The sequence below is a fragment of the Phytophthora ramorum genome (assembly GCF_020800215.1).
Source record: "Phytophthora ramorum isolate Pr-102 chromosome Unknown Phyram_PR-102_s0002, whole genome shotgun sequence".
Classification (NCBI taxonomy): domain Eukaryota; phylum Oomycota; class Peronosporomycetes; order Peronosporales; family Peronosporaceae; genus Phytophthora; species Phytophthora ramorum.
Window position 1 is genome coordinate 2,901,008 of NW_027150648.1, and position 24,738 is coordinate 2,925,745.

General features: G+C 52.4%; 10 protein-coding genes across 10 annotated transcripts; 5 read left to right on the forward strand and 5 right to left on the reverse strand.

The window, feature by feature from the left end:
• Nucleotides 1-114: 114 nt before the first annotated feature.
• KRP23_2369 (Elicitin-like protein 2) lies at nt 115-870 on the forward strand (the record flags this gene model as incomplete). Its single annotated transcript, XM_067887096.1, has 1 exon — nt 115-870. One exon carries the CDS (start codon nt 115-117, stop codon nt 868-870), a length of 756 nt encoding a protein of 251 aa, XP_067749715.1.
• Nucleotides 871-990: 120 nt separating this feature from the next.
• Nucleotides 991-4,350, reverse strand: KRP23_2370 (uncharacterized protein; the record flags this gene model as incomplete). The annotated part of the gene is made up of 1 exon (XM_067887098.1): nt 991-4,350. The coding sequence occupies one exon, from the start codon at nt 4,348-4,350 to the stop codon at nt 991-993; it is 3,360 nt and encodes a 1,119-aa protein (XP_067749716.1).
• A 1,028-nt stretch (nt 4,351-5,378) lies between these two features.
• KRP23_2371 (Leucine-zipper-like transcriptional regulator 1-like protein) lies at nt 5,379-7,714 on the forward strand (the record flags this gene model as incomplete). Its single annotated transcript, XM_067887099.1, has 11 exons — nt 5,379-5,508; nt 5,606-5,833; nt 5,917-5,997; nt 6,058-6,189; nt 6,267-6,318; nt 6,400-6,500; nt 6,586-6,723; nt 6,793-7,050; nt 7,127-7,203; nt 7,270-7,410; nt 7,481-7,714. The coding sequence occupies 11 exons, from the start codon at nt 5,379-5,381 to the stop codon at nt 7,712-7,714; spliced, it is 1,572 nt and encodes a 523-aa protein (XP_067749717.1).
• Nucleotides 7,715-9,152: 1,438 nt separating this feature from the next.
• On the reverse strand, nt 9,153-10,298 carry KRP23_2372 (uncharacterized protein; the record flags this gene model as incomplete). The annotated part of the gene is made up of 1 exon (XM_067887100.1): nt 9,153-10,298. The coding sequence occupies one exon, from the start codon at nt 10,296-10,298 to the stop codon at nt 9,153-9,155; it is 1,146 nt and encodes a 381-aa protein (XP_067749718.1).
• Nucleotides 10,299-10,453: 155 nt separating this feature from the next.
• Nucleotides 10,454-12,553, forward strand: KRP23_2373 (tRNA uridine(34) acetyltransferase; the record flags this gene model as incomplete). The annotated part of the gene is made up of 1 exon (XM_067887101.1): nt 10,454-12,553. One exon carries the CDS (start codon nt 10,454-10,456, stop codon nt 12,551-12,553), a length of 2,100 nt encoding a protein of 699 aa, XP_067749719.1.
• Nucleotides 12,554-13,676: 1,123 nt separating this feature from the next.
• KRP23_2374 (putative serine/threonine-protein kinase) lies at nt 13,677-15,464 on the reverse strand (the record flags this gene model as incomplete). Its single annotated transcript, XM_067887102.1, has 1 exon — nt 13,677-15,464. The coding sequence occupies one exon, from the start codon at nt 15,462-15,464 to the stop codon at nt 13,677-13,679; it is 1,788 nt and encodes a 595-aa protein (XP_067749720.1).
• A 2,374-nt stretch (nt 15,465-17,838) lies between these two features.
• KRP23_2375 (uncharacterized protein) lies at nt 17,839-18,150 on the forward strand (the record flags this gene model as incomplete). The annotated part of the gene is made up of 1 exon (XM_067887103.1): nt 17,839-18,150. One exon carries the CDS (start codon nt 17,839-17,841, stop codon nt 18,148-18,150), a length of 312 nt encoding a protein of 103 aa, XP_067749721.1.
• Nucleotides 18,151-18,405: 255 nt separating this feature from the next.
• On the reverse strand, nt 18,406-20,175 carry KRP23_2376 (uncharacterized protein; the record flags this gene model as incomplete). The annotated part of the gene is made up of 7 exons (XM_067887104.1): nt 18,406-18,428; nt 18,510-18,587; nt 18,654-18,726; nt 18,789-19,458; nt 19,556-19,586; nt 19,670-19,835; nt 20,134-20,175. 7 exons carry the CDS (start codon nt 20,173-20,175, stop codon nt 18,406-18,408), a joined length of 1,083 nt encoding a protein of 360 aa, XP_067749722.1.
• A 70-nt stretch (nt 20,176-20,245) lies between these two features.
• On the forward strand, nt 20,246-21,707 carry KRP23_2377 (U3 small nucleolar RNA-associated protein 18-like protein; the record flags this gene model as incomplete). The annotated part of the gene is made up of 2 exons (XM_067887105.1): nt 20,246-20,523; nt 20,597-21,707. The coding sequence occupies 2 exons, from the start codon at nt 20,246-20,248 to the stop codon at nt 21,705-21,707; spliced, it is 1,389 nt and encodes a 462-aa protein (XP_067749723.1).
• Nucleotides 21,708-21,838: 131 nt separating this feature from the next.
• On the reverse strand, nt 21,839-24,424 carry KRP23_2378 (X-ray radiation resistance-associated protein 1; the record flags this gene model as incomplete). Its single annotated transcript, XM_067887106.1, has 12 exons — nt 21,839-21,954; nt 22,021-22,092; nt 22,154-22,256; nt 22,318-22,446; nt 22,532-22,585; nt 22,648-22,727; nt 22,812-22,842; nt 22,911-23,363; nt 23,439-23,696; nt 23,781-23,885; nt 23,943-24,061; nt 24,142-24,424. 12 exons carry the CDS (start codon nt 24,422-24,424, stop codon nt 21,839-21,841), a joined length of 1,803 nt encoding a protein of 600 aa, XP_067749724.1.
• Between the last annotated feature and the right edge of the window lie 314 nt (nt 24,425-24,738).

Here is a 24,738-nt window from a genome sequence, read left to right on the forward strand (position 1 = left end):
TCCCTCGGATTTCTTGCCTTTTCATTCTCCAATTTGCTTCCAAGTTGGCAACCCAGCTCCAGATCAAGACAACTAAGTTCAAGCTCTGACTCCACATCGACTACTCAAGCGACCATGCAGTTCTGTGCCGCCATCGTCTTTCTGCTAATGACCTACGCGGCTGCAGCTGAAAACGTCTGTCCTCCGACCGAAGTCGTCAAGTTCGCCGAGCTGTACGCCAACCCGCACCTTCATCCGTGCCAGAAAGCCTCGGCCGGCTTTTCCATGGCCCCACCGATGGGCTACCCGACGGAGCCGCAAGTCAAGGCCATGTGCTCTTCGGATGCGTGCCATGCGCTGATCAAAGACGTTCTCGCCTTGACGCCTGGCGATTGCTACCTGTCCTTCGCCGGCGTAAAGTTGAACGTGTACAAGCTGTCACACAGTTTTGCAGACGCCTGCAAGACGGACAAGAGCCACGAGAACGGAAAGTACGAGCCAACACCGAAGCCCATTGATGACAAGCACTACCCAACTCCGAAGCCCACTGACGGAAAGTACTACCCCATGGCGAAGCCGACTGAGGACAACAAACACTACCCCACGCCAAAGCCCACCCACGAAAAGTACTACCCCACGCCGAAGCCGACCAAGGACAGCAAGCACTACCCAACACCGAAGTCGACGAACGAGGAGCACACTCAAACGAAGGAGCCGAAGGCGTTGAAGGTCGACAGTGAGGAAACATCCAGCCCAAAGCAATGCGCTGAAAAGGAGAGCGCGGAGGATTCGGATATGAAGCCACCTATGAACGGAACTGCTGAGGAGCTCTACCCCATGCCCAACACGACGTACAAGGCAATTGAGCCGAAGACCACGCCCAATGCGTAGATGCTCTGTGTCATCTGCACCCACCTCCTTCCAACAGAATTCCTTTCACTCAGTAATAGTAGTCGACTTGCTCTGTTAACACGACATTTCCTATTCACAGCTACCACATCCCGATAGCTATCACTTCGCCACTCCAGCACGCCGCTGCTGCATCAGAGCGACCAGCACTAATCGCAAGTCACCAACAGTCACACCTGTGCATGATCCGTCACCCTTGTGTTGCCGCAGGTTGGTGCCAGACGAAAAAATGGTACGGAGCGCCCGTAGTACATGCAGCATGTCAACATGGACTGGCTTCAGCATCAGCAATGTCTTCAGCTCTGTAGCATCACGATACTTGACGCAGTACTCCAATAGCAAAAAGTAGACTGTACTTGAGGCGGTTGCACGAGCCCGGGCCCCCTCTTCTTGCTCATCATCACCGGCAGCTTGCTCATTTTGTGGGGTCTTCAGCAACATCAAGAGTTTATGCTTACTCTTTTCGTACAAGTGACATTGTAGTAGCGCTCGGCACGCTTCGGTGTAGTGACCGCAGTAGCTTAAGAGGTCCACGTACGCTAACAGCGAGGCTTCAGCCGCTTGCATGCTCTTGGTTTCATCCCCTTTGAGTACTTTATTCGTGAAAAGCTCCAGCGGTGGGAAAAGCGTCAGCGCTCGCTCAGCGTGAGACCGAGCTAAAGGTTGATGACCAGACAGCGAAAAGAGCCGGGGGCAGAAGCGCTCGACGCATCGGATAAATGGAAGCAGTGACTCGGGCTCGTACAGCAGATACAACCGGCTCATAGATTCCAAGTACATATGCTTCGAAAAGGATGACGCCGCAACATGGCGGAAATCGGCAAGCACTCGTTCGCTATGGAAAAGACGATGACTTGGCGTTGCTTCTGCTCTGATTACGCCACGCGAACCACCGTCTTGTTGCTCCTTGAACGCCACACCGTCCAGAAGAAAAGACTCAAGTTGCAGAAGCCATTGTTGACCTTGACGCTCTGAACTGGTGCTACAACCGGCAGCAAAACGCAAACTGCTCATGGGGCGAAGTTTCCGACTAAGTCGAAAGTTGCGCGCATCTTCTGGGTCAATCACCGAGTCTTTACGTTGAAGGTTGCCTCGCACCTCCTGCGCTATCGATAAGTCATCATCGTTAGCGAGCACAGTAGTAAGCTCGCTTACCGCGCGCGTTTTGCGGATGACATGATCTTCGTTGCCTGATGTCAACTTCTTCAGGTTATCACCACTGCTTGTTTCCAGACGAGCAAGCTTTCGCTTTGCCAGGACAATCCAATTGGAGAGATGGTGCAGTGACTCGAGGTTGGCAGGTGTGAGTCGAAGAAAATGGTTTTTGTTGCTGCTAGTATTGCCGGATCCATCCAAACGGCCACACGAACGGACGCTGCTTGCAGTACGATAGATAGCAGCTACGTGCTGCGCCAGCTCGCTGACGACGTGCTCCGATGTAGCTCGGTTGTCAAGCAGTGCTAAGAGTAAAGCTGGGCTAGACACCGTATGCCACACGGCTTCCCAGGCTTCAGGGTGACTTTGCGTTGGATCCATCGCCGAAGGAGTCACTCGCTCTAGAACTTCGAGTGCATAGCGCACTGTATCTAAATGCAAGTTACCTGTACCGTAATCTTTCACAGCCAGGAACGCTGCTTCCGGATCTTTATCTGCCGACTCACTTTTGGTTTCTTGTGTCGATGTCAGCGGTTGGTGTAGCGCCACCGCCATAGCCTTAGCTGGAGGCAGACGGATTGTCCAGAATCCATCCGGGGCCCAAAGGCCGACAGAGCTTGCACTTCCGGAAATGGTCCAGAACTTGCACTTTCCATAGGCACGTTGCTGCTGCGAGGCGTTAGCGATAATACCTGGCAAACTGACATCTTCAAGCAGTTTACCAGTTATCAGCGTGTATACACGAAGCACACGGTGAGTCAATACAAGAAGAACGTGGCGGTGTGCTGCTACATCTAGCACTTCGAAGTCCTCCTGGGCGTCTTGAGCACCGCTTTTAAGTTGTCGCCAGGGCGTCAAAGGTGTCAACTTCCGAGAGAGGAGGGTAGTACAAGATGCCTTGTCGCGCGCATAACTGTTGGCATCACTGTTGAGAGATGAAGAGCTTGAAGACTTCGGTGTCACCAGGTACACATCGCCGGAATCACGGTGCAGAATTATGAGCTCGCCCGTTACACTGTGCAAGCAGACAATGATCTCCGCCATATTGGGAGGAGTACTTCCGTCATCGAGTGAGAAAATGCCATGCCAGTCCAGCGCTACAGTGCGAAGGGAAGCCGTCGAGCTCCGAAAGTAAACGCCTTGTGTCTTAGAAATCGAAAAAAGACCGAGCTTTGAGCTCAGCAGTTTGACGACGTCATCACACACCGGCTTTGGCATGAACGCACTGCCGACAACCACATCAGTAGCTCGAAGTGCATCTGTTGCACGTTCAAAGCGCAGCCGTCGCAATTTTAATTTCGGCTCGTGCTTGGTAGCAGTCGACCACCATGCCAGTTCCGTCGCACCGCTAGAATCAGATCCATTGCTACCACTACTTCCAGACCCCCCACTCAAATTATGCTCCGTCATACAGCTGTCAAGGGGCAGATCGGTCGTCGTAAAGGCTGCAACCGGCCTCGTCCACTTGAGATTCGGGTTCTCCAAGAAACACAACCGGTTCAGAAACACCCACTGGAATAAATCTGCCTGCCACTCCCACAAAAACGCCATGCCATCCTCTCGAGCCACAACACATCTCAACGGCGTTGCAACTCCGCCAGCCCTTGACGAGGACGCAACACCCGACGACGACGAATTAAATGACGCAGAGGAGTCGTTGAGTCCTCGACTTCCGCTGCGATTTCGATTCTGGGGCTTCTGTAAACTACCTCCACTTCGAATAAACCGAATAGAAACCACCTTGCAATCAAACCGAGCACACAGCAAGGGAGCTTTAATCAACACACTGCCCTCTTTGCCACCTGCAGCTCGTGTGTGAGGAGCAAAGAGCTCTTGGAGCAGCTCCAGCTCGTTGACCTGCTGCGGAGGTAATTGTGCCCCCAGGGTCTTATTTTTCCTGGAAGTTGACTTGTCCTCGTACCCCCCACGTCTCGAAGGAGGAAGTGCGTCCAGCACGTAGACAACACGCGGAGCCGCTGGAGCAGCCGCCATGTTGGCGTTGGACGCCGTATTACTGCGACTAACTGGGGCATTTAATTGTACTCCCGGCGGTCGCCGCACCAATACTAACGCGACATGACCGGCTGTCGGAACGCAAAGTTCCAGTTCGTAGGGAAACTCGGCACTAAACTGATCGTCTTCTTTCCGATCTTCTTCTTGATCGGCTCCTTTTTGTTCTTGTTCTGTGTGGCTGCGACTGGCGCGAGTTAGTGCACGCAAGAGATGAGCGCCGCGCACCGCAGGCCACGTGAGACCCCCGTGCACCACGCGCGTCGACGGGGAGGACGCGGAGGCCGGAGGGAGCATTGTATCGCGGGAAGATTTATGATTAGAGAAACCTTCAAGGAATATACTAAGTGCGTTTATTTTTAATGTGTGACGTGTGACAAGAGATGGCTACATGCTTTTTACCTCAATGCTGCAGGGCATAATACTGGCATGAATGAGCGAATGGCTCCTGGTGGATATTGCCAGGGCATACGAGATTCACTGACCGCCTCGGGTCTACTCCGCCTCGACGTCGAGCAGTCCTCACACACCCTCTACAAACGCAAGAAGGTGGATTTTCAATACGTGGACCTCTTCGTATAGGCTCGAGATGACGATCTGCATGGATTCGCCGCTGCTGTAGTGACTCACAAAGCATCTAGAACGTGGAGCAGGTTCCTTCTCGAGAAAGCGAACACCAACGCCGACAAGTTCAATCCCATTCCAGGGGATTTAAGTTGCTCTATGGTCCAGCTTGCTGGGGCGTAGGTCGTCTCGAACGAGAGAGTAATCAGTCTGTGCTCTACCGCGACCATCAGAGCGCGTCGTCCATCGTAAGGTTGAGGAAGATCTCCAGCACTGCTGGATGTCCTAAGACATACTAGTATTAGGCAAGCTGACGCCAGGGCAAAACCCATAATGATCGCCTCATGAGGCTTCAGTACGACGAACGAGCTTATTTCCCTGCTTATCGTTGCTTTGCATAAGAACCAAAGCATGTTGGCGATTCCGGTAAGATGACGTTGCACAGTCCTAAGCTGGTCGAATGCATTGGGAGTCCACCCCAATTTGGGACGAACAACAAGGAGCGCATGTTTTTCAAGCAGGCTGGCTGCTCAAATCGCTGGCGCCAATCCTTGTCAGACTTGCACACGTACCGTACCCTTTTCGCCATATCGCGTTGCGAGCGCCGGTCAGCAAGCGCTTTCGACCCAGGTCAGGCAAGTCTCCTCGATTGGACGACGTCGTTCTTAACGTGGCCTCGTGGTGCTGCTGCAAGCGTGCACTTTTGTTTCGCGCCGAGACCTCACTAGTCCGACGTAGCGGAACGCCACCCAACCAGAAAGATGACCAGCAACGGAGACGCCGACCGACCGGCCTGGGTGACAGTGCCCTGTGTGAACACGAGAGAGGCGCCGCTCGTTGACGCCGGCCACGCCAGCGCCGTTCGCAAAGGCTCGCTCTACATTTTCGGAGGTGAGATCGTGACCTGCAGGGGCGGAACATCGCAGCTCTTTCTGCCGGCACGGGTGCATCTCTGGGTCTGTTTGACTAACGTGTGCGTTATTTCCAGAGCGCAACCTTCCCGCGGTCCCGACTCGCAGCAGCTCGGTGATCCGTACCACCACCAACTTCTACGAGTTCAATTTCACTCGGAAGGAGTGGTCGGTTGTGTTGGGCAATGGCGTGGCCCCCAGTCCGCGTAAGAGCCATTCGGCTGTTGTCCACAAGGACTCGTTCTACGTATTCGGCGGCTACGACGGTGACAAGCGCTTGAACGACTTCTTCTCCTACAACTTCCGTGAGTTTGCGCGGTTGCGTTTGTGTCGACATCTCCTCTTCTAGCTGTGGCTTGGTGCTGACGAGTTGATTGTGATAATGTAGTGACGCAAACCTGGACCAACGTGTTCGTCAACGCTGGACAGCAGCCAACGCCGAGATATGGTCACGCTTCGGTGGTGTATGGTAAGCGTTGCTTAATGGCTGTTGACCACAGGAATATTCAGTGCTAATCAATCCTGCTAGACAACGCCATGTACATCTTCGGTGGCAGTGATAGTCACTATGACCGCGAGTCGATGTCAAGTCGCAGCTCTAGCGAATACGGCAGACTGGACTCTGGTCGCCACGTGAACGACATGCACTCGTTTAACTTGGGTACGTGATTGCCGCGGAGCTTCAATCGTTAAAGCGCACGTCGATCTGATACTAACCTTATCGTTTCGGTGTGCCAGAGACCAACTCATGGTCGTTGATTCGCACCACCGGGGAAGTTCCATATCCTCGGTAAGGAAGTTCGCTGCAAGTATATGACCTGTTGGTTTGCTAACGCGCTTGCATGCATTTGTTGGATTCGATTGATTCCAGAGAGGGGGGCACGATGATTGTACACGAGAAAACTTGCTTGCTGTTTGGAGGATATGACCACGATCTGGGCTACCTCAACGATGTCCACATTTTCAACTTCGGTATGCGGGTGCACTTTTGTTTTCAAGAACTCAAGTGCGGTACTCTAACTTGTGTTTCATTCCCGTGTTGTTCAAATACAAATAGAGACCCGCGTTTGGTCGAGCCTGGAAACGAAGGGCACGGCACCAACGAGCTGCCATCACCCGCTTGTGGCATTGCACAACAACTTTCTGATTGTATTTGGTGGCAAGAAGGACCCGGACCTTTATGTGCTCGACCTTGGTACGGATGTGACTTTGAGCTGATGGTGTTCGTAAACGCCTTAGCTAACGTACTGCTGCTTGTTGTCAGAATCAAACACTTGGGAGGCTATTGTTTGCGATGGTTCGTCTCCGAAGAGCAGTGCGCCTGCTGGATGCGTTAATGACGGCAACTTGATCGTCTTGAGTGGCCACAATGACTCTGTCAGCTTCAAGCAAGTTCGTTTACCACAGCAGAAGGTCAAATCCAAGGCCCGCATCGATCTAGAGCCCGACGATGAGGGCTCAGCTATCGCCCACTTGCGTTCTCTCGTCAACAATCAACTCCTGAGCGACGTGACTTTCATAGGTAAGCCCTGCCCGCCCGCAACATTATCAGGCGAATGTGAAAACCAGAACTTATCTTTGCTTGGTTTGTGCTACAGTTGAAGGAAGTCCGATTTTCGGCCACAAGAGCCTCTGTGTGCGCTGCAACTACTTCAAGGCCATGTTCACGGGAGAGGTAAGAGCTGGAGCTTATACGCAATTCACAGATTTAACAGATTTGACTGATATTGTGGTTTCATAGATGATGGAAAGCACTGCTCGTGAAATAGAGGTCTCCGACGTCAGCCGAGCAACGTTCCTTTCTTTGCTAGAATTTGTCTATACCGATCGCCTTACGGTCACGGATGCTGATGTCGAAGAACTGTTCGTCGCCGCGGACCGGGTACGTTGTTTTCATCGCTCTGATTGTAATTCGCGCGTATTACTAACTTGAGCCTTGCTGTGCTCAACAGTACGGCATCGAAAGTCTCAAACGACTTTGCGCTCAAAAGCTTCTGAAGTCGGTACGCATCGACAACGTCTCAAGCATCCTCCAGGCTGCCGACCAGCATAACTCTCCTTCGCTGCGCGACGAGTGCTTTGCTTTTACGCTTCGCAATTTTGACACAGTCTCCAAGACGCCGTCATTCTTGGAAATGGCCCGCACCAACATTGAATTGGCGTTGCAAATTCTGCAGCAGCGCTAGATTATTACCGCAGCGGATAGATCGATAGATATAGATAGATATACACTCTTCTTGACATTGGAATCAAGAGACCCGCAGTACCCCATACTCAGATCTTCCTGATATAGATATCACACTACCATCTCATGTAAACGATCATGCATGTTTCTGTTTGCGCGTTTGGCGCATTTCCAGTTCCTGCTGGTTGCATCAGCTCACGTAAGGCTTCTTCTGCAGTCGGTCGCAGTGCTGGATCTTCTCTCATCATCCGCATAGGCAAATTCGTTCGTTTGGGCAAGGCAGTTCATTCATTTACTTCGAAGTACTATCGCAAGTATCAATCAAGTACTACCGACCAAATGCCGGCAGCAGTCGTGTGCATGCCAATAAAACCGTTGCTTCATCACATCAGACCACCGGATATCCCGATGAGTCCACCCGAAATGATGTTCGTTACGAAGGATACCAGACAACTCAAGTAAACCAGATACGTTTGTCAGACTTGTAACAGGAGCAACTTTCGGGGCGTTGGCGTCCGTCAAAACACCGTCCAAGGAACCAACAGCATAATTATTTGGCATCCTCGAACGCTGGGTTCCATCGCACAATAGACGTAAAGTATCCCTGTATTCATCCGTGACGGCAGAAAGTAGCAAATACAAATTCAAGAGCGTCTCCCAGGGCCGCACTAACAGTCGTCGTCGTCGACATCGTATTGCTCACAACCTTTGGACCCAACTGCGTCCACAACTCGAAAACGGTCTGCCACACACTGCAAGTGGGAAAGCATCGCTCTCGCTACATAGTGCAACCTGTAGCCCGACGTAGCGTAGACAAACACGTAAGGCATTGTTCCATAGGTCCAGGCCAGATTCTCGCGGAGCTTTCCGCTGTTGCGCAGATTCTGATCCCGCCCCCCTCACGCACATTGTTAGGAAAACACGATAAATCTGGACGTTTCGTTCTGGTTGACAGATTGCTGCTTGAATCGCGCCAGGCTCGTGCGTCACGCTTTCAGTAAAATAGAAATCGAGCACGTTGCGAAACACTGAATCACTGAATCGCACGTCCAAATAAACGATTCCGCTGTATCGGAACTTCGTCGTGTATCGCGAGCATCGTGTTCAGGAGTGTAGATCTGCCCGATATTGGCGCGGCAGACCATATGCCAAGCCATTTTCTTTGACACGAATCTTTACAGGTGCCGATAAATGTTGGCAACGATTCAACGAGAGAAACTCTGCCATCTTTCGTCCGCTCTATCTTGCTTCGGACAACGACATGCGGTGGAGGCAAACACCGTGTTTTGTGAGGAACTTTAATAAAAACTTTCTCAAACAGTTTGTGAAACTACGACAGTTTGACTACTTCGAAGTACTGCCTACAATCGTGGGCAATTTTGAAATCCTGCTGTAGGTACTATAAGTAGCGTCTGCATGTAGTAATGTGCTAGTCAAGCCTACAGCATAAATTGATCGGCTGCGGCGGCAGCTAGAGTACACATAGCAAATTTCACCTGATAAAGGATTTCAGCCACCGTTTCCTTCCCATCATTGTGCCGACCGGAGTACTTGTGGTTCAGCTTTGGCTGGAACATGTCCGAACGCACGAAGTCATCCGTAAAGAGTCCGACCATTGCTTTCATCGCGATGTGACGTCCAACGCAAACTCGAGATCCAGCGCCGAAAGTCAAATCAAAACCAGCAGCAAACGCACCGCCTGCCATCTCATCCAGCGGAATCAAAACGTGCGTGTTCGGCGCAATATCCATCGTAGCAACACCGTCAGGAAAATAGCGCTCCACAACAGGAAATGGATGCGCACTACATACGCACTGCCGAATGATTTCAGGCGTAACAGGCTGCGTCGCCGATGTAGACTGAACCCACTCCTTGACAGCCACCGCGACGTCTGTTTGGTTGATCGCCGGTGAGATCACGAACGGCTGCAAAATGAGCGAGAAGTACTCCGGTTCCGCCCACTTTTCCTCAAACAAGTCATACAACCTTGGCGTGCGACGGATCTCCTCCAAGCACCACTCGACAGTGCGTTGCTTCACAGTAGAGTCTGCAACACCTTTGAGCGCAAGCTGCTTCCGCCACTCCCACGTCGCTTGACACGCCACCGCGAATTTTTCATGGTCAAACTCCCGTTCAAACACCCACTCGTAGAAGCAGGCAACCGAAAGCTCGTTCAGCTTGAGTGCGTCGATTACCGTCTCGGATTCCAGCAATTCTCGACCACGGGTCTCGAAAAGGGCCCCGAGATGCGAAATCGGCTGCAACACCTGCGCCACTTTTGTGAAGCAGGCCTTCATCCGTCGCCATTGCTCTCCGTTCACCGATTCGAGTGAGACGATGGGACTCCACGCTGGCAACGACAAAAGAGTCTCGATCAGGTCTCCCTTGTTGCTGGTCGCTTTCAGCACTCGGATGACCAGGTCCGGGTCTGTGATCCACTTGACCCGGACCCCTTGAAAAAAAGCCAACAAATGCAGCAATGCAGCCCGTAATGCCTGCGATCGAATGCCAACTGTCGCCGACACGAAAATGTACGCGGCCACCAGTGCAACCGCAGAGACCGCGCTCGCCACCAACAGGTTCATGGCTACAAGCTTAGGTGGCCACCGCTTTTCAGTGTCCGTGGTGTGACGAGAAACCCCCCTAACGCGAATTTCTATCGTAACCAAATATTTAAAATTTCGTTAGAAACGAATATTTTTTGTTAAACGCTCGTGACCACCCGTGCATTGTCTCCATCATGGCGGACGTGCAGCCTCCCGCGCCGGCGTCCGACGTAATCTCCAGCGCCGCAACCAGCTCCACGATCACTGCCAGTGAATCTACTATCTCTTCTGCAAGTGCGAACTCATCGATCGTGCTAGAAGCCACGCCAGCCACGGATATCGAAGCAATCCAATTGCCCCGAGCCGCTCCGACGGGCGACGTGAACGATCCCGCCACGTACAAGCGCAGCCAGGACCCAGACTGGAAGAACACGTGTCTGGAGGATATTTACTCGTCCTGGGACAAGTTGGTGCCCGTGGACGAGCTGCCCAAATATGAGGAAATGGGTCTCTTCCTCGTGGAGCACAACCCGCAGACAGCTCGCGAGCTGGAGAAGGCGTTTGTGCTGCTACGACGCAAATTCAAGTGTCTGCCGAAGAAATCCCAGATGAAGTTCGTGCTGGGACTGCTGGTGCAAAAGGGCGAGGCTCCGAAAGGCCTGGCTCTCGAGAAATTGTTGATCAAGAAAGCCCAGAAGAGTCAGTCGGGTGTGTTGGTGGTCACAGTGCTCACTAGCCCATACCCAACTGTGGGCGGGAAGAAGCAGAAGTTTAGCTGCCAGTGGAACTGCTACTATTGTCCTAATGAGCCAGACCAGCCGAGAAGCTACTTGCACGACGAACCGAGCGTGCTCCGTGCCAACAGGAATGACTTTGACCCGGTGCTGCAGTTTTGTGATCGCTGTGTGACGCTGGCGATGAACGGACACCCTGTGGATAAGATTGAGTTGCTGGTGCTCGGAGGAACGTGGGCCTCGTACCCAGTGGAGTACCAGGAGAATTTCATCCGTGACTTGTTCTACGCGGCGAATACATTCTTTAGCAAGGGGAAGCGTGAGCGCCACAGTCTGGATGAGGAGAAACTGGAGAATGAAACAGCGGCGGTGAAGATTATCGGTATCACGCTGGAAACGCGACCGGATTGCATCACGCCGGAGGAGCTGCGTCGGTTCCGTCGGTACGGCTGCACGCGTGTGCAGCTGGGTATCCAGCACACGGACGATGCCATTCTAAAGAAGATCAACCGGGGTCACACCTTGGCGGACGCGGTAGCTGCGCTCAAGCTGCTGCGCGACTGCTGCTACAAGACTGACATCCATCTGATGCCGAACCTGCCCGGCAGCGACCCGGAGAAGGATCGTGCGATGTTCGATTATGTACTGCACTCGCCAGATTTGCACGCGGACCAGTGGAAGATCTACCCGTGCGAGATTACCCCGTGGACTGTGATCAAGAAGTGGTATGACGAAGGCAGCTATGTGCCGTATGCTGATGACATGCTGATTGAGTTGCTGATGGACGTGAAGGCCGAGGTGCACCCGTGGATCCGCCTCAACCGCGTGATCCGAGATATCCCGAGCCAGTACATTTTGGGCGGAATGGATGAGCCGAATCTACGCCAGGTGATTGGCAACAAGATGATCGCACGAGGTACCCCGTGCAAATGCATCCGGTGTCGTGAGGTGAAGACTGACGATGCCGCTATTGCTTCCGCCGAGTGTGTTATTCGTGAGTACAAGGCTAACGATGGCGATGAATATTTCATCAGCTTCGAGACTCCAGACCGATCCAAGATCTGTGGCTTCGCCCGACTGCGACTTTCGCAGTCTGCTGGTGGCGGTGTGTTCCCGGAACTTGATGGTGCCGCCTTGATCCGGGAGCTGCACGTGTACGGGCAACTGGTGTCTGCAATCAGCAAGTCGAAGAAGGATGCAGCTAATGCCGCTCCGAACGATGCAGAACGGTCACACGCACAGCACACCGGCTTCGGCACACAGCTAATGATGAAGGCTGAGGAGATTGCTCGTGCCCACGGGTACAAGAAGGTGGCAGTGATCGCAGGTGTGGGTGTACGCAATTTCTATCGTCGGTTGGGCTTTGAAGTGGAAGGTGAGGGTGAACTGATGATCAAACACCTAAAGGAGCTGCCGGTGCCTGGTGTCTGGTCCAACTTGCACTTTTTCGTCTCCGAAAACTTAGGTCAGGAGTTGTCGGCGAAGCAATTGAGCACCTTTGCCGTTGCTGGTGCTGTTTTCATTAGCGCAGTGACTGCTGCCATGATCCGAAGAAAGTAAACGCTACAATCTACATGTAGAGAACATCAGAGGCTCGATACGATTAGGCCTTAGTCAACTCTGACCAAAGTTACGTCAGTGCCAGTTCGTGTACGGTGAACAATCCTTGGCAACAGAAACAATGGAAGAATGCCACAGTCGTGGCAACGGACAGCTAAAAGACAATTTGCAAGCTTTGTTACTTGTCAAGCTCGCATGCAGTTCCGGATTCAATTCCTTCTGGCTTCGTTCGATAGACGTGTTCCTAATCGTTTACTGATGTGTAAAATACCTATCATTTGTGACTTCAGCTCCAACGAAATGCAAGTCATTTGCCCGAAACTTCACCACTCTGGTGGTATCAGGGTCATTGGACACGCTTCGAACATCGGCGAGTCGCTCAATCATTTGCGCGTGCTTTGCACTTGCCTCCTTTCTGTTGGCATTTGGTGCAACCTGGATGCGAGCATCGTCTGACTCCCACCATGCTTGCAGCACTTCCCTCTTGTCAGAGATTGCTTGACGCATCCCGGTTGCGAGCACTGGTTTCCCCCACCGTACTCAAAGCACCTGTCTTTCGACACTACTTGCTTGACACAGCCAAGACTCGAGCAAATTCTGCAACCTCCATGCGCTCTACACAAACCCTTGTACTGGACTTGGTTCATGCACCTGGAGTACAAATTATACGACCACCAGGTGTCCGTCTTTGGTCAATCGGAGAATCGTCGCATCAGTCGAATCGGCACTTTTCTCTTCTTCTTCAGCGTCTCGGCGCCGATGCCGAGAAGCTCCTCCGGAGCTCTGGGAGACGGCGGGCGCTCGTATGGGAGACCACAACGGCATCATTCCCAACTGGGGAATCCGAATCGATCCGTGTAGTGACAACGTGGCGCACATACGAGGGAGGTTGCATACGAAACCTGTTCTTGCAAGTTCCCGCAATTGGCATCGTCAAGTCTGCTCGTGCACAACTTCCTCAGAGGCGAAGGCACGACGAGAACGAGATGGGATCAATGGACGTATTAATACGTGCGTTTTGTTCCAGTTGCGGGAGGATTTTTATCCTGCACGCTACATCGACACCCTGGCGTTGTCGAGACAATATTCGTCTGTCATTTATCAAGCACGTTGAGCACACTTATTACACCCAAATGGGTCGGTCCTGCTCTTTGCGCAGGTTTGTCCTCGAAGCAACCGACCTGGTCATAGCAGTATTGGTAGCAGCCGCAGCAGTGGCTGTAGCAACAGCGGTTCTAGCGGCAATAACAACGGATGCACGTTGACTTGCAACCAGCGAGTCATCCAATGCAGAGAGCACTTCATGCATGGACGGACGTTCCGCAGGCGAATCATGAAAGCAGTTCTGCATGAGTGTCTGGAGAGATGTTGGTAGCTCCTTAGGAACAGGAAGCCGCTCACCACGCAGGACGTGCATCATAGCCTGTACAGGAGTCAGGGACGCAAACGGTGGCGAACTCGTGTAGGTTTCCCACATCAGCACGCCAAACATGTAAACATCTGAGTCGTACGAAAACGCGTGTGGGGGTTGCAACGACTCGGGCGCCATGTACTTGACAGGGCCCACGGCGTCCTTCATAAGCATCCCAGCCGTTTCCGATCGCACACGGCGGCAAAGACCAAAATCACAGATGCGTACGTGGCGGCCTTGGTCCACTAGACAATTGCGCGCACCCAGGTCGCGGTGTATGAAGCCACCTTCGTGAATATTAAGCAACCCGGCAGCAGCGTCCTTCAACATTCCAGTGCGCTCATCAACAGATAATGTAGAACTGGTTGGTCCACGTAAATTATCTTCCAGACTGCCGTACGGAAGGTACTTGGTAACCAACGCTAGGGGGAACTTCGTGTCTGTAGATGCACCGACAAATGGCACGACGCACGGGTGATGGCCAAACATATTCAGCATCGCGGCCTCGTGCTGAAATTCGCGCACAATCTGGGAGGTCGTCTCACCAAATTCGCTAGCTCGAATCGTTTTCACCACTACATCATGACCATCAAGTGAAGCACGGTAGGCGTCACCAAAGTAACCTTGCCCTACGAGTTCCTTCATTTCTAGAGATCGGAACGGAATCTCACGATAAGTCTGCTCCATAACATCCATCCAACCCTCCAGAACATCGGCTTCTAATTCGCTAGGGTCTACCTCACGCGAGCCGACAAGCACAAATGCGTTCAACACGGCGACAGAAGAACCGACTGTGATCCGCGCCTTAAACAGAACACGCCCAAACGCTGCACCTTCGGTGCATACCACGTCATAGTCTACGCTTGAAATATCTCCTTCCCAAGCAAATCCCTGCGTTGCACCATTCAATACCTGGAATCCATTTGGTACTTCTAGGGTCACGTGCACCAAAGCACCACGACGAACGTTCAGTTTCGTTTCGAGCGACAACTTTCGTGACTCCGGGTGGTCAGTCCGAGCTAGTTCTTGCATTTCCGCTCGCTGGTTCAAAAGAAATGCCCAGACCGTGAACTGGAATGGATTTACTGAAGGGCATACGCTCGGTGGGGCAAACGCACTAAAGTTGACACGGTCCCGACGTCCAGGCACTCCTTTGAATTCAGATACCTCATCCAATCCTCCTTCCTCCGCCGCGAGTGACGATGCAGCGCGGCGAGGCGGAGGTACAGCAGCCATCTGGATAGAACGGTAGACCTGCTGGAACTTTTCAGTAGGAAATTCCGCATCGTGAATACTGGTCGTCGGGGACAGCAGATCATAGTCATGACCGATATCTCCAAATGACCCGCGGCCTGTACCTGTGCTTCTGGGGGACCCCATCGGTGAAAAGCTATCGTAATCTGGTTGCTCTGACGGACCACGATAAATCGGACTTGGGTCCAGCGCAGTGATGTACTCCGGAGGACTTCCCGTATAGCTAAGTGGCGCATAGGCTCGCATGTTTGTCACGTCGTCGTCCTCATATGAGCGCGTAATATTTCCGTAGCGACCTTGGATCTCGAAATCGCTGATATCGTGCGCCGCACGTGCCTGAGTTATATGTGCAATGTTCGGTGAACACTTATCCTCCCGTTCATCATGTTCAACAATGTCGGATTTGCCAGAAATGCCACTAGTAGAGCGACTTTGTTGGTCTCGTGAAATGCTTGGTCGGCCCCGAACGCGAGATGATAAAGCTCGCTTCCGGGGATCACCACTTGTTTTCATAAGAGGCGCAGGCCTTGCACGGGCTGATGAACCAGGCGGTCCTACAGCAGATGCCGAAGGAGTGGGCATGGCCGATATAATTGGAGAAGCAGCGGGTACCTGGGGCCCTGTGTGGAGAAGAGAGCTTCTCTTTGGACCTTCTGATAGCTGTTGGTGAATTGTTTGCTTTGCCTCTGGCGCGCGAGATGCTTCATCAGCCGCTTGTTCAATTTCCTTTGCATACCGATCACGCTCCATCGCATGAATATACCTCTGTTGGGCTTCGGCATCTTGGGAGTGTCTTTTGCCACTCCTTTCTCGTGCTCCATGAAGCTTCTGTTCATACTTTTCCAATTTTTTCTCATAACGCCGCTGTTTCCATTCAGCATGCCTTCGACGAATTTTACCTGTTTTAGGCCCAAATGCCCCATCAAGCTCTGCATGTTCCCATTCTGCCTCACTAGCAGTTTCTCTTCCGTCTCGGCCAGATGTGCTGGCCTCGTGCTTCAAGTCTTTTCGAAAGGTATCCTGCACTTCGGATAAGCGGCGGCGCACATTATGGCCCCTTCTACTGGAATCCAGTTGACGTGTTGTGCGTAATTCATCATCGTTCTCGTCATCTTCATCTGAGTCAAAGTCGCTCTCTGCTTCATTCCTATGCCAATATTCATGTTGAGAATAGCGCCTAACAGGTTCAGACATACTTTTGTGCAAGGAATCACCCCGGTGGTGGCTTCCTCCGTCACGGGTATCTGGCAAGGTTGCTCGATCCCACTGGGTATCATCATTTCCCCAGCGCGGGCGATGATGTGGCAGAGGTGGTGCTGACGGACGCAAATCCAACGCCTCATACATACTCGTGTGCGCTGGTTCCTTCTCGAAGCTATCATCAGAGTCCGTCACTGTTGCTGCAACAGGTACGGCAACAGCGTACACGTCGTCAAAGCTATTTCGCCTTCGAATTCCTCTTCGACCCCCCATTTTTCTTCTTCTGTGATGCATTTCGGGCCATCGCCAACCTTGCCAGCCTGACCAATGCTCAAGCCATCGCTCGCGCCAGTCAGTACTCCACGGTGGAAACCCACTGAAGGGTGGAAATGGTGGTGGTCCGCGTACATCGGGCCTTCTTTGATCAAACCGCAAACCACCTCGGCCTCCTCCACGACCCCATCCTAATCCTCCTCGGCTGCTGTTGTTGGCCCTGCCGCCACGCCTAAGGCCGTCACGGTCTCCACTTCCAATACCGCAACGCTGGTTATCGCTGCCATCGCTACCAGTGTTTACTTTAACGTCAGATTTAATGACAACCTTACAGCAGCACATTTCAAGCTCCTGGTCGTGGTTGTGGTCATGAACGTCATTTTGAAAAGCACGTTCCGCATGAGGCAACTCTCGCGGTGGGGGCATCCCAGGTGCAACGTACGGGAATTCCGCTCCATCAAAGCTTGCTGGCTGTTGATTCATAACTCTCGGTCCCATGCGAGGTCGGGACACGTTCGACTCGCTAGCACTCCGACCATCTTGGTACAAATTCCGCGTCACAACTTCAGCCGACGGTTTTCTCGTAGATGCCAAAGTAGGCGCATCCATTCTCTGTCTTGATCGCTGGTGTTTTCCACCTCTCATCGTTCCATAATCACTAGACGCGGCAGCGCCAATGCGTCTCTCCTCCTGATCATGTCTACCATCAAACCGCTCGCGGTCTGTCTGCTGCTCTCCACTGTCCTGTCTCGTAAAAAGCACTTCTGATACATTTCTCGACACAAACAATAACCCTCTCGCGGACGTGACTCCCAATTGATGAGCCAAGAAGGCAAACGCCAAAGCCGTGAACACCTCAGTAGCTGTAGTCCCCGTCGACACAACTCTCACGTCCGAGAGCCCTGCATCCTCGGGTAGCACTTGAGCCACACTCACGAACCACAGCACCAATGGCACCGCACTGAAGATCAAGTCTAAAATCCACTTGAACACCAAAAAGTACAGCAGCGACAGCAGCATCACCGGAAACGTCACCTCCCCCACTACCGGTCCTTGTTGCTGAGGACTTGCATCGTCCCCTCTAGAGCTCGATACTTGCCGTCTGAATATTGGGCCCAGTTCCTCCTCGTCCGATACTAAGGCGTCTATGGCCATCTCCGTCCTCCACAGAATCCGCGTGATCTTCCGCGCAAACTGCGACGACCCCACGAGCAAGCAGCCCACCACGAGCAGCAGTGCGGACCCGGAAATGGCGAAGAACGCTCCTAAGACGCAGGCGAAGACCAACGTGGCTAAGTGGAAGCTCAGCGTGCGCAAGACGGAGGCCACGACGCCTCTCCTGGCTGGCATGACCCGCGATCTCGTACGGGCCACAGCAGCACGGGGAGGGAGGCGGGAAGCGCGCGAGGAGCGACAGGAACGGGAAAGGATGCTGGAGCGATGGATGGCGTCTCTGTAGAGCTGAAGACGCGGGGACGAACAGCTCCGACTGCTTCCTTTCGAATGATGCGCTTTTCGGTTTGAGGGCGAGAAATGTAATTTGAGAATAGTTTGGAGATAGTGTGCCCGAGATGAAGTCAGTCTTCGTTTTGGCTGACTTAGGTAATATATGAGGATAGGGGGTAATTAATGTAGTACCATCATTCCTAATGAGGTGGTTCACACTTACAATGGTTTCACAGGAGCCTTTGTTGCAGCTTGGTGAAGAGGTTTGCTATGGTTTTCCAACGTGCACGCCTGATCAACCAAAAAGTCACAGAACAAAATCTCGGCGCCTACGTGTATTACGCAGTTTATCGTTTGAAGATGCACGCGAACCTTCGCACCCATTGAAAGTGAAAGGCAGGATGGTGGCGCTCGACTCGCTTCTTGCCTCGCTCGAATGGAAAGCATTCACTGCCCTTACCAGCATAAATAAGAGTCGGAGGTTGGCAAGAGAGCGCCACGGATGATATAACTTACGGACACGAGATGATCGTCGATGGGAACTGTAGGTGGTTGAAGGCAGACACAGCGGACGCGAGCGGCCTGTGCCCTGCTACAGCACATGAAACCGGATCTCGTCAGTCAATCCAGTTCGTGCACCAGATCCTCCACCTTGCGGCCCTGCAGCACCGTGAGACCCTCCGCCACCTGGAAGTACACGTGCACGTGAAAAATGTCGATGGACCGCTCCGGATTGTCGTCGTAGTTCCACCGCTGCACATGCGGCGCGTTCGCGTCGATCCAGTTCTCCACGTACTGTTTCACCTGCTCATGGTTCAGGTCCTTCACATGCCACAGCGTCCAGTGCTCGATGCCTGCAGGAGTGTCATAGGGAAACATATTCGGCTCCAGGAAGGCAGTCCTACCCTTCAAAGTCGTCGCAAAAATGTGCTCCTCAGCAGACCCGTAGTTCTCGGCGATCTCATCCAGGTGGTCCCACTTGCGCTCCTTGCACTCGTCGGTGCGGCTCCAGTACTCGACGTAGAGCGTGCGGAGACTGCGGCGGCGCGGCGACTCGCTGCTACATTCAACATCAGCAGTGGCATCCATTGCAACACATCCAGGACCATCAGCAGCACCACGAGTCTCAGACTGCGGGTGTTCATAGGGCACCTCCTCGTCCTCCTCAATGTCAGTAGGCAAATAGTCACTTTCCGATTCCGCCGTAGGCTCCGGAGTTGTCTGGGTCTTCAACTTCTTAGTTTCTTGCTGTTGCTGCTCCCGCTCAGCTTTATTGTCGCCCTCGTCGGCATCGCTGGCTTTGCGCTTGAGCGACTGGGAGCTGCTCACAGGATGCGCAAGAGCCTCATTAATATCAACGGAACCCGAGGCTGCACATAGGGCACGCAAACCGTCTTGGGGATTTTCAAGCTTATCACCTGATTCTGCGCCAGCAGTCGGGTCTTGAGTCTAACCAGCAGTAAAACCCCAAAAAAGATCGGCCAAGTGTTAAACCCAAATAGCGCTAATAAAACCCAATTTTTCGCACGCACCTTGTCGCTGGCTGGAGTTGCTTTTTTTGTGGAGAGATGGCTGAAATCCACGTCGGAGATGGAAGACGGGGAGTCGCAGAAGGCGCGCGGTGAGTCCACGCGCTTCTGGGCGCTGGAGGAAGCCACGCTGACTGCTGTCTGGTACCTCATTCGATAGGGTTCGTTTCTAGAGTTACAGAGACACAGACACCTGCCTGTGGTCGCTCTGCGTGTCTGCGGTGGTTGTGAAGTGCTGCAGGCAGTCGAAGACCTGTTCGGGGACGTCCACGCGATGGGTTAAGTGCGACGGAGTTCTGTGCTTTTGCTTGCGTTTTCAATAATGAGGCTGCGTTCACTTGGTTACAGTATGCTGGAAATGAAGTAATAGCAAAGTGGCACGAGAGAGACGTGGCAAATTAAAACTTGTATACAGTATTCATAATCGACGTCGCCCCTCCTAAAACAATCTCCTTATTGTAACTTACGATGTGAAGTAGCAGGGACTGTACCGCATCTGCGGTACACATTGGCCTAATGCCTTTTTGACTGGTGAGGACATCGCCATAGCAACTCTTCCAGCTCCGGACTGTATCAAATATGGGCAAGCGTGCGCCAGCCGTCCCCGTCTCCGCGGCGGAGAAGCTCCTGGCTGAAGACGTTTTCCAGCCCAAGCAGCTCAAGAAGAAGAACAAACGCAAGAACAAGGCCAGCGCCGAGCAGCAGGCCGGGCCCAAGCTCAAGGCCGCCTGGGTGGACGAGGATGACGAGGACGTGGAGGTGAATCTGGAGGAGCAGTCGCAGCTGCGTAAACTCCGCAAGACCGAAAAGGATGCGGTCGTGGACGGCAAGGAGCTGCACCACCGACTCAAGAGCTAGTGCGTCCTTGCGACGGTCTCTTTTTCAGCAATTGATGGACTAATTTTTATTTTTATTTACTTATTGTTGCAGCTACCAGTCAGCACACGGCTCCACGTCTTGGGCAGACCCAAAGAATTTCCTGGGAGACCGCCCGGAGGACTCGGACAACAGCGACTATGAAGAGGAGGCGGAGCTCATCCGCAGTACTGGCAAAATGCTCGAAGACTCGGGCGACCTGCTGCCTCAGGGCGCGCTGGAAATTACCCGCATGAAAGACGCCAATCAACACTCGCCGTCCAATGCGGTGATCCAGTCGGTGCAGTTCCACGAGAACGGGCAGTTGCTATTGACGGCGGGTCTCGACAAGACGCTGCACCTCTTCCAGGTGGACGGCAGCAACAATGCGAACATCGAGAACGTGTTTGTGAAGGACCTACCGATGACGGACGCGAAGTTTACGATGCGCGGAGAACGCGCAGTTCTGACCGGACCCCGTGCGTACTTCTTCTCGTACGACATTGAGGCTGGCAAGATCACGAAGATCCCGGGTCTCTACGGACGTAACGAGAAGAAGCGTGAGAAGTTCGTGGTGTCTGACGACGGCCAGACGATTGTGTTCATTGGCAGCAGTGGCTACATGGACGTGGTGTCTGCCAAGTCGTACGAGTCGATTGGCACGTTGAAAATGAACGGCGATGTGGTCTCTGCGGTGTTCTGTGAGAACGACCACTTTTTGCTCAGCACAGGCTCGGATGGACAGATTTACAAGTGGGATATGCGCACCAGGCGGTGCGTGTTCGTTCACGACGACGAAGGTAGTCTAGGCAACAACGCCTTGGCTGCCAGCGGAAAATACTACGCCGCAGGCTCGAAGAGCGGTGTGGTAAACATCTATGACAATGCTGGTCTTACTGCTAAGCCCAAGCCGCGCAAGACCCTGATGCACCTTACCACCCGTGTCGACCACCTCAAGTTCAACGCCACCTCCGAGATCCTTGCGATGGCATCTACCGACGCCAAGGATTCGCTCAAGATGGTGCACGTACCATCAATGACTGTTTTTGCTAACTGGCCGACGGCGCGTACGCCTCTGAACTACGTGTCTGCGATGGACTTCAGTCCGAACAGCGGCTACTTCGCTGTGGGTAATGCCCGAGGGCGTGTGCTACTGTATCGACTGACCCACTACAAGTCCACATAAAGAGGGAACTCAGTCAAACACAAGCGCGCCGCGGTTCTCCAACTGGTTGAGGTTGCTGTTGGGGCGTTTTAGGACAGAGGCTTGCTATATAATAGAGATCGACTGCTCGTTTCATACATTGTTCCTCTCAGTTATGCTCGTCGCGTTTGAGTAGGCCCTTTAGGTTGGTGATTGTACGTCAGGTTCAGCTTCTGAGCTGTCGTGATAAGCGAGTCCAGTGCTTTGTCCACACCTTGCTCGGCTCCATCTGCTCCAATAGACTTCGTGTCAAGCCCTTGTCGTAGCGAAACAAGAGTTGTAGGGCAATACGTACATGCTCGTCTATCCCAAGTGCTGGAAACTTGATGGCTCAACTGTGTCAGAGCGTCATCTACACCTTTAGAGCCTGCATTGGAACACGTCAGATATCTTACTGGTCGAGAAACGAATACCAAAGCATCACATACCTTTGTGCTTCAAAACGCTGTTGCCATGACTGTTGTGGCGGCAATTAGGTGAATTCGGGGAGTCCTTTTGCGCTGGAAGCGGACGTCGAGGCCGTTGTCGTTGCTGTAACCAACAAAATTCAAGTTAAAAGAAGTTAAGATGCTCATTAGCACTTTGGATTTACCAACTGAGCCTGAGTTGGCTGCTGAGAGTGCGAAGGAAAGAGCTCCGAGTCATCGTGCGACGTCAACGGATGCTCCAGCTGATAGCGAAGTGCATTCACTGCCATTCTTGTGTTCATAGCCGGAAGATCCTGTGATAATTATCGCAAAGGTATGTTTTGTCAGTATGTTCTCACATGAGGTGGATAAGGTTCGGAATGAAACCCTTTTACTTACTCTGGAGTCTACTGCTAACGAGCGAGTGATCATGCATGCTGGAACGGCCGGAAGCTGGTCATACAGTAACACGTGAAGACTAGTAGCAAACAAATTTAAATTGCTCTTTTTCGTACCTCAGTTGATGATCCCGTCAGAACGTCTTCGATGCCTACACCCGTCAGGAAGGTCGAATCGCCAGAATTGTATCGAAGTGCTGGAAATGGGCACAAATCAAAGTGGTTACGACAGTCAAACTCTGACACCATTTCAGGAAGAAATAGTGCTTCGTATTGCTTACGTCTCCTCATCGGTGTTGCTGGAGTATCAGACTATACAAGAAGCAAACACATGCTGAGAGAGAGACATCAGCGCGTTTGACACAGCCAATTTAACGTACCTGTCGTTTTGACAGCAATTCTTTGTCAGTGACTGTATCAGGATTGGCTCCTACCAAAAACTCAGTTGTTCGAGTGCGGAACGGGGACTCAAGCACCACCTCATTCGGAATCATTTTGTAAATCTCCACGTGTTCGTAAGAGGACATGGAGTGCAGTTTCTTCTTTTTTGTAGCTGGGTAGGCGACCATGATAGTCATCGCAATTTGGTCCGCCGTTCTTTCATTCAAGATGGCAGTAAGACTTGGTACGGGATCATGAGCCAGCTTGGTTGGGTCGTACGAGGTGACAGCAGCGTGTGCGAGAGGGTTGCCGTACAAAATTAACTTCCGCAAGCTGCGTAGTTCACTAGTGTGAACAATAGCCTCCTCATCGGCAATCATGTTATGCGCTAGATTGAGATAAATGAGATTGTAGAATCCAGCGCCACGTTTTTCTTCCAGTGTCAATGCAGACTGTCGTCGAGGCCAGCAAGCAAGAGAACAGTAGTCAGAAAAGCTGTAGTGTTCGGCAGCAATCATGCATCGTACCTCTGGAAAGCCAGTGATTTTGTTGTAGCTAAGGTTCAAGTTGCGCAGTCGCGGCATGATGGCGAGGAAGGAGAAAACCTCTTGTCCAGATATGTTATTACTTTCAAGCGATAATGTCTCCAGTCGAGAAAAACGATCCATGATTGGCGGCAGTGATCGAATGCGATTGCTCCCCAGGTAGAGCTCACGGATTCGTAGCAGATTCGACAACTCTTCCATGTCTTTCGATCTGAGGCAGTTGAAAGCCAAGTTGAGCACCTACCATCACGTTTTCATCACGTGAACAACATAAGTTTAGTCGGTTAAAGCAAGCCAACTCGTACGCCAACACGCCATCAGTACCTCAAGATTCTGGAATCCGTTGCCAATGACGACCTCTTCCAACGCATTGCACTGAAAATCCAGCTCAACCAACGCTGGCAGACAACCAAACGGTTCTAACGGTGCCTAACAGAGAGCTCAATTAGGATTTCTCTCTCAATATTCGTTTATCAAAACTCGCACCTCGTTGTCGCTCATGTCTAGCCGTGTCAAGTTGGAGAAAAAGAGCAGGTCCTCAGCCACGACATCCGTGATATGCATGTCGCTCAGAACTGCTTGAACAACTTCATCAGGAAATTCCACTATACAACACAAGCAATATAATCAAGCACCGATTGACAGAACCCACACAATAGCGTAACCTTGCAGCAGCAAGACTAACCTCGACACCAGTCCAAGAGCAAAAACCCGTCCAGCGTCCGCGGGGAATCAGTTGATATGCCGCGCTTTCTACTCGAGCTTCGTGAATGCTGATTGCTGCTGCCGCTCAGCGTTGACGCTGATGCCGATCCAGCAGGTAAGTGAGCGTTGCCTCTCGCTACAGTTTGGCCGGACTGCACTAATGTCAAATTTGGTGATGGCTTCTTCCGAGTCTGGTCGCGCTTCCGACGAGCCCCAGAGTTGGCTGCTGGTACAGGTGGCCTCGTTTCACTACCAAGCTCCATTATCGGCTGGGGGTTGTTGTAGACAACTTGAGCGGCTACGAGTCGCCTTCTCACAGCTAATGGCGGTTTTTGCTAAAATAAGGAGTGCTCCAAGTTGGTCGATCACCATGTTCCGCTGAGCAGTATGCAGTATCGCCCCGCCTCGAGATTATTTCAAAATACTGCAGCAGAAGTCGTCGCTATTTCCTTAAAAATGCAATCGCCATGTTCTTAGTTACACGCAAAAATGTGCTGTTTGGTATAGGGTGATCTCCGCTCACAAAGTCGCGAGCGCAAGACGCTTAAGCCGTGTCCCTTTGCCTGCAACCAACGAA